The sequence below is a fragment of the Rhipicephalus sanguineus genome, chromosome 9 (assembly GCF_013339695.2).
Source record: "Rhipicephalus sanguineus isolate Rsan-2018 chromosome 9, BIME_Rsan_1.4, whole genome shotgun sequence".
NCBI lineage: Eukaryota > Metazoa > Arthropoda > Arachnida > Ixodida > Ixodidae > Rhipicephalus > Rhipicephalus sanguineus.
The window spans coordinates 60,827,007-60,841,008 of NC_051184.2; the positions used below are offsets into that span (position 1 = coordinate 60,827,007).

Below are 14,002 nucleotides of genomic sequence, written 5' to 3' on the forward strand. Positions count from 1 at the left end.
CAATTCACTCGTCGTTGTTTATGTGAGCCATAGCCGAGTGACGGCGAACTGACAGCTGTTGCTACAGTCAAACCTCGTTAATACGTACCCGCTTTAAGCGTACTAACGGTTAAAACATAGTTGTGACGAATCCCCGACCGAGTCTCATAGAGCCTAATGCATTCACTGACCGCTTAAGCCATAGTGCTTCGCCCTACGCCTACCGGTTAGTGCGTACCCTGCGTACCGCGATAACATTTTGTGCCATAAAATTTTACTGCGCCACTGAACTTCCCGACGGCACAATGTGCCGCCAAAGGTTTTCCGTCATTTCAAGAAGTGCGTAGATCGGTCGATCACTGATTCCGACTTCTGCGCGATTGCGGCGACGCCTTTGCGGGTAAGCATCGAGAAAGAACGAAAGTGAGGCGGCGGCCACCGACGAATGCGCCAGCATGACTTATAGCCGACAACCTTATCCCAATAAGTACAGTAGAACCCCGCTGATACGTTTTTGAAGGGACCGTAGGAAATAAACGTAAGAGACGGGAAACGTAAGAGCCGAAAAACAGGAAAAACGACAAAATATTTAGTGGTACAGAATTTTATTTCAATGCTTACGAGCAGCACGAAAATTGGCGCGCTCAGCCGCGATCTAGTCGATGGATAGAAGCGCGGAGCTGGGGACGGCCTCATCCACAAAATGTAATCAACGTATGTGATTTTTTTAACACCAACAGCTATAGGCATGAAAGAACTAAGCACACGCAATCACGACCAGCGCGGCGAGTCCGACCGCGAACCGCGCGCACGACCATGCGAGCTCCAACCAGCTCAAACTCCTCCCGTCCTCCGACAAATAACGATGATGATGAGTCTACACCAATGCGATGGCAGTAAATGCCAATCTCAAAGGCCTTGCTATCGCAAGCAATTACGTCATAGACGCCATGTTTGTGCAATGCAAATCTCAAAGGCTATGCTTTTGTCAATAGTAAATGCCAATCTCGAAGGCGTTGCTTTTTCGAGCAATTACGTCACAGACGCCATCTTTGCAGTACGAATCTCGAAGGCCATGCTTTTGTTTGCATCAATTGAAAGATCCTGTTGCTTGCGCCTCTCATGCGGCTAATACTACGGTCAAACCAGGCCAAGCTGCGTGAAAATGCACCATGGCCGCTCTCTTCGGTAGTCACTCGGTCCGCTCCGAGCGCACTTCGCGACGTATCATACGGGAACGGTCCGACAGTTACGACGTAACAGCGGGGTTCCCAATACATTGTATCCTATGGGAGCTATGCCGGGACCGGCGGAAAACGACGTAACAGCCGGGAAAACGCAGCAGTGAGGAACGTAACAGCGGGGTTCTACTGTATCTTCAGATATCTGCTCGGGCACGCGTGCGGCGCAGCACTGCTTTAAGCCTACTGCACGCTTTTAATAGGCGACAACCTGAACGCGCTGGGCCGCCGATCTCTGCCACCTCGTTGTGCGGGGCTGTGTTCAAGTGCGCGCCGCTTTGTAGAAACGAAAGCAGCTCGCTGTTGCGGAGTTGAGCGTTGCTAGCCGTGGGCGACGAGAAACCTCTTTGCATAGACGCTATGACGCTAAACGCACGCGTACGGTTCAGCAAGCGTAGCGCTGTTGTAACCATACTGCACGCTTTTATTGGGCGACCACCCAAACGAGCTTCCATCTGCTGCCAGGACCGCTAAAGCGTCGCGGAGTGCGTATCGCTTGCAGGAAGTTCGTCATCGCCGCGTTAACCAAGCATGCTCATCTGTGCTCATCGCCGCATCTGTGCACGGTCTGGAGCGAAGTGGGTACGAAGAACACTCCCACGACAAATGCGCGCGTGCGGTACAGGAAGCGGCCCGGCAGTGACGGCGTGAGCCGAGAAGGCGACACGCTGCACGCAACTAACCAGGAGACGATCGGCTCCACGCAGCCGTACAGCGTTTCACTGGAACTGTGTCAGTTTTCATTCAGTAGCAGATCGCGGTACAGACGCACACACATATATCGCGGAAAACCGACACTGTCCGTTCTGTCGCTACGTCGGTCACTGTGTATACCGGACCCTGTAATAGTTTCAAAATGCTCCTTGGCGTCGCCACCACGTGCTATCGGCACTATCAGATGGTCGTGCGAGAGTACCAGAATCTTTTCTCCAGTTTGGCAAAAAGAAAGAAAAGGCTTTGCAGCGGGTACTTTAGGCAATATTTGCTATGGCACTGTATTTATTTCTTTGCTGGCGGCGATGGCACACGCGAGGAGATGCAAATTTTTACTTGGTGGTTAATGTGTACTGCCGTTTAGTGCGTAGTTATGCGGCGTTCTCGGCAGGTACGCATTAAGGTACGAGGTTCCACTGTAGTATGTCACAAGTTGTAGTCTTCCCGTGACGTCAGACTTGTGTTGACACGTCACTGCAAAGCCGCCCCATCGATACCAAAACCAAAATTGCTGTTTCAAGGTAGCAGTATTAAAAAGATATTCTATGCATTCCCAAGCACTACGACAATCTTTTTAGGGTTCTCAACACCAGCGTTTTTATTTAGAGCAACAACCCGAAAAAATTTAAAATTCCTGTCAGAACTCCTTTAATTGTTGTCTTTAACTGTAGTGTACCAATTGTGATGCAAATGGAAATTAATTGCAGTGCACGGAAAATTACCCTTTCTGTCAGTGTGTAAGACTCGACGATATACTTGACGATCCACAACCACGTTCACTGCACACCCTTTATTCTCAGCGCCACATATCCAACATGTCCGCCCCCCCCCCCCCCCGTCTCGTACCGCATCTCCCTCCTCCCGTATTCCCGCGCGCCCCCTCTCTGTTCACCCGACACTCGCGCCATCTTGTTCCTCCGCCGTCAACCACACACAGCCTCCGAGACCCGCACCCAACACACGCCGCACTCCTCACTCCTTTATCTCTCACAAGTGGGATGTCACAATTACTAGACTACAGTTAAGGACAACAATTAACATCCTCTATGCTTTCGCTGGCCTAATTTTCTGTTTGATTTATTTGGCCGTATCTAGCATATTATGAGCCCCTTGGAAAAAGGTCCCCTTCTTTGGTCCACCTTGTGTGACTCAAGTTTCCCGACCGTTCAGCTTCCCTGCATGACACTATATGGGAGTCTGTGACGTCATTGCGCAACTACGAATGACGGTGTTAGTGTTACAGCAGATAAACCAAATGCAATAGAAACTTTCTTTTGTTTTTGTTGCTGGACAGCAGCTTACACGAACTGATTATGATGGTACGCTTAGTGAAATGTCGTGTTGGGTGCGCTTTCATTATAACTTCGTTATAACGGCTGAACTTTTTCATTCCTCCTCGTGTGTCTTTTAAATACGCCTACACACTAATAATGACTACGTACTGCAGCATAGCAAGCTAATGCCCTACGAGGTCAACAAGGCGTGCAAGCAGTCTCACCGAACGTGGAAAAAGATGTCGACGTGGTCGAGAAACGGGCAGAGGATCATCCAGAAGGGAGGCAAGTGGGAACGCTGGGTCTCCAGCGCATTCATCCAGTCACGGTCGCTGTCCGATTCGCTGCTGTCACCGTCATAGCCTGCGTATGTCGGCCAATAAGAAACACGCAATGCCATTATAAATTAAAATGCAAGCAAGGTGAAAACACCTATATTTTTTACAGCAAAGCTGTGTGTGGCTAGGTTCTGGTGAATCACGTCCGAGGAAAAAAGACGCATAGAACAACAATTTTTGCAGCACCAGTTAACTCGACTAATCCAGCACTTTCGCATCGAAAAAATGGACATAGATGTGTGATTTCGCTGACATGGCAGAAGGACGTGAACAATTTTGCCTCAAAGGCAAGACCACTTGCGTAAGGAATGAACGTCATGCCATTTTTGTACTTTCAAAACAGCGCGGTTTCTTATGTGCTACAGAATTTCATTTTGAGACCAGCACTAGCCAAGGTTGATGAGATAATATGCGTCATGCACAAGAGAAACACTGGGATTTTGAGTGTGTCTCTTTATTCACTAAATATAGTCAACAATCATAATATATAAATTCACTATACACCATTGTTTACAGTAGCAGGCCCACCATAATCGCAGCTTTGCTGGCATCATCTTCACAGCAGTGGAAGGGCCCTTAATTTAAAAAAAAATTTTTTTCACTTTGCGGGAATGCTCAACTCTCATTTTCCCGCATGGCTCAAATTTCTTCGCATGGCTCCCCTGTCTCCTGGAATCCGGCTTCCGCTGTGGTGCTTGCCATGCTTGGATAAGCATAATTCCACAGCAGTATAAGGATGGATGCTATGAGCATCCTGTGTGACACCCACCAAGCACTACTTTTAATCTTGCCTAATGCCTTGCCCACCTGAATCAAATATATATTTTTCTGGAAGAAAAAAAAAGAACAATAAATTCATAGCTTAACTTCCTGTATTTTACAGTATAGAACCTTTGGTTTTCATACTATCTAGTTTTTCTCCTTTCCCCCTAGCTTTCCACCACCAATAACCACCTTTTATTGCAATAGCAATTAATATGCAAATAGCAATTAATATGCAATAGCAATTCATTTTCACCGTCACCGTGAGGTTCCATATAAAGTCCAAATCGATAACAATATCCTGCACATTGTATGTTCCATCTGCAAGTTAAGCAAGCCAAGGTAGCCGACGATCGCAGCCCAAGCAGAGAGGAGCTGCTCGCAGTTACCAGTCTTACCACTATCAGCTCTTTCAAATTACATGGATGTTCTGTGTTAAAACTGCATCCATGACTTTACTGAGACACTGCATAGTGGCAACTGAAATCCATTATACAGTTGAACCCCTTTATAAGAGACACTGATATAAGAGACACGTGGGGTATAAGAGACACCAGTGTGCTACATGAAAGTAAGGGTTGATAGGAAAATGCATAATTTAGTACCCTGCTTATAAGAGACACTTCATATAACAGGCAAAAATTTCTCCCCCATGCGTGCCTCTTATAAAGGGGTTCAACTGTATTTAAGCTTGTTATATCAAGGTTTAACTGTATTGTAATATAATCTGCATGAGTTCCCTTGCCGATAGTGATAACTTGCGTGAAGCACTCCTCACTGCAATCCTTGTTTAAACCTTGAGGGCAACAAAATCAAGCAAACGGCTTAAATAGAAAACCAGAATGGCACAGATTACACATGACCACAAAGGCACACTGCAAAGGATTAAGCAGTTATCCTCAGATCCCACGTTTCAATCCTAGGGTTTGTTCTGCATCACATTCAGAAAGCAAGCCAAAAAAAAAGTCACAGTTTCGCCGCAACGGCGAAGCAATGAATGCGAGAGCAACAAATTGGTATGTAACGCGAAGAATGGAAAGCAGCTCGAAATTACCGGCGCGTCACTCAAGCGCAAAGGACACACAGAAAGAACACACACAGGACAAGCGCAAACTATAAAGTGTCACAGCTCAACGCTTAACACGTTCACTGCAGCGTGGGTCACCGGTGGGTCACGGCCTGTGCTACTCCTATGCAGCCGCGATGTCACGAGTATGCCTCTGCTTGCGGATGCGATAACTTCACTTGTATGCAGAGGTACGATTCTTGTTGCAAGAGGTTATAAATGGCCAGAAGAATACTTTTCTGGTGTTAGATGGTGTGACCCACCGGTGACCCGCGATGCACTCAATGAAAACGTCTTCATGCTGCATGAGGTGTGACCCACCGCTGACCCACCCTCAAGAACTCTCCGTCATGGGCTGCCGTCTCAGGAGGCTTGAGAATGAAACCAGTGCATATATTTTTATTGCAATCAACGTGGGACGGCGATGTTGTTTTTAAGGAGCAGAGTGGCTGCCTATTTCTCTATTGTATTGCTCGCCACCAGTTTGCCGTGGTTTTTCAAGTATGTTTCACCCGAATAAGTGTGCACATGTTCTTCCTGCTGCACCCAAACATTTTAGCGCGACTCGTAGATCATCATGTCTTTTACGGACGCAAAAGCAAGCACAACACAGAGGAAACAAACGTGTGTTTGCGTTTTCTGGTGCCAGACACTTTATATTTCAGCTTAGCTTTACTTTCAAACAAGCACGCCAAACGTCAGCCGCAAAGGTAGCAGCGCCATCTCTTTGGAGCGAGTGAAACAGGCACAGGCGTGTGACCCACCGTTGGGTCACGGCACACCTGGAAGATATGCCGAGTGGCCCACGGGTGGGTCCCTCCACATCTAAAACGAGACCTCAAAGCATGCCACAGCGAACGTGTTAAAGCGCGCTGCTCAAACATAAAGAAGGACGCACGAAACAAACGCACAGGTATACACAGGACAAGCGCAAACTAACAACTGTCACAGATGTTACTTCTTTCTGTTTGAACAGCATGCTCCTTTTGCAAATGCGGCCGCTGCAGTGAGCGAAGTGACCTTCGTACGCTATGTATTCAGTGCAGACATCGCGGTGAAAGCACAAGACATACAAACCACCCCCCTCGCGAGATGAGAGCACATGCAGGCGACCACGCCCTGTAGGGCAAAGTGCACCTGGCAAGGCAGGAGGCGCACACACATCGCAACGAGCGGGCCTACGACCTAGGTCATAAAGCGCGCCCCTCGCGACCTCTGCGCCATCTCACTGGTAAGCAAATAAACACACATGGTGTATATAAATAGCTCGCCATTAGTATGCTGAGGGACGTATGGTTTATGGCCGAGCTGTCTAACATCGCGCGCTGCGGAGCGAAGGGTCGCCAGTTTGAATCCGCGCTTCAGGAATTATTTTCTTTGTGGCTTTTATACACACACACACACACACACACACACACACACACACACACACACACACACACACACACACACATATATATATATGAGTGTGTGTGTGTTCTGTCACCACCACTACCCCTGCCTGATGTAAATGGGGGGTGGGAACTTAGTCAAGCGGCTAGTCACTTTTTTTCTCACCCCCTCCATCAACACTGTATTGGTGGGAATAAATTATTATTATTATTATTATTATTATTATTATTATTATTATATTATATACATACATATACATATACAGGACATGACGGCAATGGCAAAAAACAGCTGAGAGTGTCCATATAATTGCTACAGCAATAAAAATCCATGGTGCACTTCTATCTAACAGCCTTTCATGCTGCACCTGAATTTGTAGTCTAGCTCTTTTTTCTGGTGGTGCGGGCACCGATTGACACTAGTGTTTCTCTTCAAAGCACTTGTGGCGAGCACATACTTCAGGTTTTCCAAATATTCAGAGAAGATCTTGTAAAAAAATAAAACTAGTATGAAATCAATGGTTCTGTTTCAAGTTAAGAGTTATATTGAATACATATGATATCGGAGCATAAGTTTATTTAAGATAAGGGCCAATTAACTGTCAGGATATGTAATGAAAATTGACTGAATGAGTTCATTGAAAGAGCAGACGGTTTTCTTAAGAGTAGCTGGGATCATTGTGGCACCTGGCAGAGCAAATCCCAACCCTGAGCTTCTTTCTACGTAGCCTCCGAGATCTGTTTTGGCAGTGCAATGAAACGCAATGTTAACCCAAGGAACACACCAGGACACAAGAACGTCGACATGCAAATGCCTCTACCGGAAACCTAACTTAAAGATTAGGGTCACCTCAAATTTTCTCTTTTTTGGACCGATAAGAGACTGAATGCAGTCATCAACCGCCAAGATTCGTACCGTCCTCGGTGTTGCTGATCTGTCCGCCAACCTCACTGAGTGCATTGGGCGTGGAGCGCGTCGATTCTAGCAGGTGTTGTGGCGGTCGGAATGCCATGCCATGGCCCAGGGACGAGGCTAGGCTGTCGGTGCGATCCCGGAAACCTCCATCTTGTTGCTCCGAGGAGCCACTCTCGTCCACGAGCTCTACAGGAGCTTCAGCTGGTTCCTGTCGAGATGCGAGTGAAGAAGATCAACACACCACAAGTACTTAAAGGGGCCATGACACCCAATTTTCAATCATATTCCGTGTTGCGTGGCTTAATACTAGCGAATTTACAAGCAAGCTGGCGAAATTTTAGTGCATTTGGACAAGCACTTAACTCATAAATGAATATTTTTATAAAGATGCGAGTGGCCTGAGAGTCGGGCAACACGGGCGCACTCACGAGCCATGACGTAACAAGCTGCTTGCTGCATTCCGGCGAATGATCTTGTGCCGTGGTCAGCTGCGCATGCAATCATGCAATTTCAGCTTTTTTCAGCCTGGTATTGAAATTGAACGATTTGCAGCGGCTGAAATTTTAGTAGAGGATGACGGCTTCACTCCATGCAGCACATGATGTCACATACGCCAAGGCAAAATGGTAGTCGCCGGCGGTGGGCAGGTTTTATAGCCGGCGACTTCTAGGGCTTATTTTGCACTGAAATCTTTTTGTACGGTGCATTTTTCATATATGTATAAGTACAATAGACCCTCCACTTCTATTTTTTGCTGAAAACTGCAAATTATTGGATGACCATGTCATGACTCCATTAAAGGGAGAAAAAGTGAAACACTAAATTAGCCTACAGTGGAAAATTATTCTTTGAGAACTTTATTGTCACTAATCTAGCGATCAAAAGCTTATTACTAGAAGAGAAAATGAAGGTCAAAGTTTCGTTCTTGACTTTTCCACAACAACCTTGGCTAGCCAGCCAAGTGAAATACTAATAGACCAGGCAGCAGGTACTGACCTCCGCACAACTAGTATTAATTAGTTTTATTTAAGGGAAGAAATATTGCTAAGCAGCCTCCTAATACCTTCTAGTGAGGCTTCCTCACTAATGCCTTCTCATTACAATAGGAAAAATGGGCAGAGCCAACTGTGACACATTTGGTGCAAATAATTATATGACCTAGCTTCTGTATGAGTGATAAGTGAATACATGCAAACATATATACAGTCGAACCCCGCTACAACGAACGCCACTTTAACGAAATTTCCGGTACAACGAAAATTTCTCAGTACCCGTCAACAGTCCATAGGAGTCAATGCATAAGTATGCTCGCCACAACGAACACTTTTTCTGCTGCCGTTCCGCTTCAACGAAATTTGACAATGCGATTCCGGGCTCAAAAATATAATTTGCCGTGCAATAAACACAATCTCGAACATTTTGGTGCATTTTAGAACATAGAAATACGTCTACAAAGTCTAAATTGCGTGTTGGCACCACCAGAAACCGCCGCTGTTGTCTGAGCAACATTGGTTGATAGCGACGGCAATCAGACTGCCCTGTTTTTGCAACTGGCCTGAGTTACTTCTTAAGTTGCAGACAATCCGAAGCCAAAGCTCAGTTGTCCACGCTGGGGCGCAATCATGGAACGATTCCTTTTTCGATGTCTTTCCAATGCTTTTCGTGCTTTTAGTGCTTCGCCAGTGGCCAGAGCGACGGTACATCTGCGTTATCAACGCGAGCAGCCCTGGGGTGCAATCGCAGAACGACGCCTTATCCAATGCCAATGCTTTTCGTGTTTGGCCAGTGCGACCGGTGGTCGGAGCAACAATTCGTCCGTGTTATCAACGGGATCAGCCAGCCGCGAGTGGTGGATGATAAGAATAGCATAGAATAAGGCGCAAGTCATCGCTCCGCGATAGCACGCCTGCATCTCAGCATTGTCGGCGAATAGCCAGTATTAGCGTATTACTGCAACTGTGCAGTTCGTGTTGCGCGCCCATGCTTCTGTTTAGTTCATTCATGGAAGCCGTTGTTTCAGCACGCTTTTTAACCTGGCGTCGCTATGCATGTATGAGAATCGCATCATAACGCAGCTGGGGAAACAAAGGAAGCAGCGAGCACTTTTTGAATTTTGGAAATAAAAGTTTCTCCGTTCTACTAGCTCAGGTCAGCTAATTTTTTTTCGATTTCGCTACAACAAAATGTTCACTTCAACGAAATCTTTTCTGAGCACCATCAATTTCGTTGTATCGGGGTTTGACTGTATGTATGTACGTAGTATATAGTACTGACATATACAGTACTTTCTTGCGTGTAGCCCGCCCCTGTATGTAAAGCACATCGCCTGCTACAATCCCTAGAAAAAATTTTCGAATTCTTGCATATTGCCTCAATGAAAATGTTGGAAGTTAGCGCCCACATTGGGTGCGTTCGTCTCGTGTCCCTGTTCATTCAGCACTATTTTCGTTGACGTTTACCAACAAGCCGAAATTTCAACTGTGCTACATATTGCCGTGCGGCCAACCTCTTTGCATTTCTTTAGTGTGGGTTATAAGCGAGAAAATATGGTATGTATGTATATCTGTATGTACACATGTATATTATGCGCTCTTAGCTGACCTGCGCATATTTTGTTGTACCATATGTTTATTATATCGTATTGGACTGGTCAGTAGCCCCATTGCCTATCAGTCTAAATATTTTAGATAAATTTTTGTGTTCTTGAAAATAAAACTTTCGTAGAATTTCGTAGAATGATCTGATTGATTCGTTCATTCGTTCAGTCATTGTTTCATTGATTGGTCGATCGATTGATACAAAGCATCTCCTGTGTGACTGCAGCATCAATGACAGGAGGCTTGCCCTTCAGACGGTGTTAGTGCACTTAGATTACAGGCCTTTACAAAAGAAAGTACATTGAAACCGTAGCTTTGCATGTTTGTGATGTTGAATCTACTCGGGGACAGCTCATCTTGGCAGTGGAGTGAAGGCTACGGAGGCGGGGCTTTCGCAGATTCGTGTTACTCTGCAAGTAGTACGGCAGCTTGCGGCTGATTTCGGTTCAGGGATTTCGGCTCGCACCACTAACGCGTTCAGAAAAACATATATACACGAAAAATGCGAATGGGAGAAAGACATTTCCACTGTTCAGTGTACATTTCAATGTCGTACTACGAGTATATTTTTCTTGGAGAACTAAAGAGCGAGTTTGCGGCTGCACACTGACTGACACACGTTATGGATGCCATGTTTACTTTGGAAAATAGGCGTGCAGAAAATGTGGCGCTCTCTAAGAAATGGAAAGAAAAGGAAGACATTCGTGTAAAGTGAATAATAATTTCATTTTACCCGCTACTTCCCGTTAAACTGTTTGAGTCTCATAATAAATAAATCAGTATTTATTTCAGCAAGGCAAATGAGAAAATTATCAATAAACTTAGGTACTACTCCTTGGCGCGTTAGCAGGAATGCGTTTCGGTTCTGTAGCTTCTAAAGTACTGCCAAGAAAAGTTGACTCCAAGTGTACAAAAAAATTGCTGCGCTTCTTGAGATGCGCAAGCCTGTGTGACTGCTTGTGATACACTGGGCAATGAATACTTTTTTTTAATGCGTGTGTCACTGTAAACTTCTCTCCTATCCCTCCTCTTCTTTCAGTACCCGTTATCCTTCCCCATTGCAGTGTAGCCCATTATCCTTCCCCAGTGCAGTGTAGCCAACCAGGCACAGCCTTGTTGACCCCCCTGCCTGTCCTTTATGACCCCCCCCCCCTCTCTTTCTCCACAACAATGACATTCAATTGAGCGAAGCAAGTAAGTACCTGGTTCTCTGCTGCCTTTTGCTCCTGGACGATGGTCTCCGATGACAGAGCAGCACTGTGATCGGCCGTGGCGCTGTCGGCTTCTGGAGTTCCGGCTTCCTCCTGAAGCTTCCGCCTCAGGTCAAGCAACTCCAGAGGACACGATGCCCCTGGAATCCGAACTTCTGGCTTTGGCTCCTCCGATGTCACCAGCGAGTCCAGCGGCAGTGACGACGCTCGCTCCAGGCGACGCTCGGCACTCTTTGTCCGAGCACTTTTTCCAGTTTGCCGTCGCCATGCTCGGAATGATGTCTGTGGCACTACTCCATCCCCAGACTCGTCTTCATCTGATAACTGCATTTGTTTTTTATTTTTAAGACACACATTACATTGCTGTTACAAGGGCAAAAAAAGAATAAAAACGCCAACAGATGAACAATGCCCCTGGCTTCAAAAATATTAGTGTGTTTGCCAATGAACAAGTGCATTGAATTTCACCTTAATGATGCTCACAAAGCAAAGACAAATAATGGAAAAACCACGAAGGTACCCGAACAAGAAAATTACATTCTCGAGGCTTTTAAAGGGGCACTGACACGAAAATTTCCAGTTGTCGTTTTTTTGCGTCAAATGAAAGGTCAAGCCCTCAAGAGCCTAGAAAAGGTAGTGCTAAGCGCGAGTGCGCCGTGAAAAAGTAATTACAGTATGCTTTTAAAAGCTAGTTTCGGTTCCTACTGTACCCTGACGTCACAACACGGTATGAGCTTCTCGTTACGTGCTCGCACAATAAATGGTGACGTTTCCACGGCTGCTCCGCACCGTGGCTACGTTGCCGACGCACAAGCGTCCTTTTTGAATGTTTTCGTGAGGCACAAGCGGCCATCTTGGAAGTTTTGATACCTAACGTCATCACAACTAGCCAGACTGCTGCGTGAAGTCACCAGAATTGGTACTGTAGCCTGACGTCAAGCTAGTGTTGATGTTGGTAGTGTTGATGGAAAAATTTACTTTAAGGGGAGACATGAGTATTGAAAGAAGTTTTTTTATTACTTAGGTTAACTGAATGAAATTTAGTACACTTATTCAGTTTTTTCTGCAGATTCCAAATCATCAAGTAGATTTTTATTATCTGCATTGGAACAAAAGATATACAATTTCTGAGAGCATATTTCTTACGGTACTTTTTGGCAACTGCTTTGTCAAACACACAAACAAAGTATGTGGCAAGACTGCCAGAGCGCTCGTCTAGCCGATGACGCTAATTTTATCGTTTTCATCGAACTTCGAATGCAAAATAAATGCATGCAAATATGAGTGAAAAATTTTTGCTTCATACACTTTATGATCATTGAGAATTATCATTTGGTAAACAACCTTATAAGAAAATAAATAGCATCATCGGCTAGATCAGCTTTCTGGCAATCTTGCCACATTCTTTGCTTTTGTGTTTGACGAAAAGAAGTTGCCAAAAATTCCCGTAAGAAATGTGCTAGAAAACGTTGTATAAATAGCATATCTTTTGTTCTAATGTAGCTAATAAAAATCTACTCACAGATTTGGAATCTGCAGAAAAAACTGAATAAGTGTATTAAATTTCATTCTGTTCACCCAACTATTAAAAACACACTTTTCAAGACCCACGTCTCCCCTTAATATCAAAATAAAATATCTTCTCAGCATTTGCAGAGCTTCACACTGGCTCATAGCGGTGTCTGCATACAGCAGATTTGTATGGCAGAGTAAGCTTGCCTTCGAAAAAAAGGTGTCAGTACCCCTTCAAGATGTTGTGAAAGAAGATAACACACCAGCGAAAAAAATAGGGCAAAACATCTTCGCACCTAATCTGAAGCAATGATAACATCCGTGTTACGTCACAAATTATTCTATATTCTCATGTAACTGGGCTCCCCTCTCAGAAAATCTCCCCAAGAAGCACATAACTATTTCACTTACATTTGGTAGCAACTGCATTTTTTTTTGTTATATGAAATGACTATCTTGCAATGTTCAGGTGTTGCCAGAATTCATGATGCCACAGCAAGCCGGTATTATCCTTTAAGTTAGCACTTCCATAGCACCAAGCATCCTTTCACTACAACACTAACATCTCTGTCATCTTAGAACGTGTTCGATTAAAGACATTATTTAGCATTTCTTTTTAGTGTTCTTTTAATGAACATGTGGCAACTCACACAAACCAGAATGTGCACTCGTATCTCTAACGTTTACACAGAAGGTCATTGTGATTACTGCTGTAAAACACCTCATAAAATGACAAAAAAATTCTTATATAGTCTTACAGCCAATCAAGAAATCTTCCTTCATTACAAAACATCAACGCGGCAGGTTACACTTAGCAAGCACTAAAAACTGCTGCTGTTTTGCATTTGGAATAATGAAGCAACATAGTTTTACAGAGCATAACTTCAATTCTGAATCTTTACAAACATTTTAAGTTTGTGAAGAAAGCCTTTATGTAGATGTGGAAACTTGCAAAAATCATTATCAGTACATGTAGCCAGCTAAAACAGCAATGTCATCAA

At 44.9% G+C, this 14,002-nt stretch overlaps 1 protein-coding gene across 1 annotated transcript in view; it reads right to left on the reverse strand.

Annotated features, from left to right (window-relative positions):
• The window catches only part of LOC119405229 (KICSTOR complex protein SZT2-like), a 229,536-nt gene that overhangs the window by 101,031 nt on the left and 114,503 nt on the right, over nucleotides 1–14,002 (reverse strand). Inside the window, 3 exon segments of the mRNA XM_049419447.1 lie at nucleotides 3,433–3,571; nucleotides 7,682–7,889; nucleotides 11,481–11,813. Coding sequence (XP_049275404.1) covers nucleotides 3,433–3,571; nucleotides 7,682–7,889; nucleotides 11,481–11,813 — 680 coding nt within the window.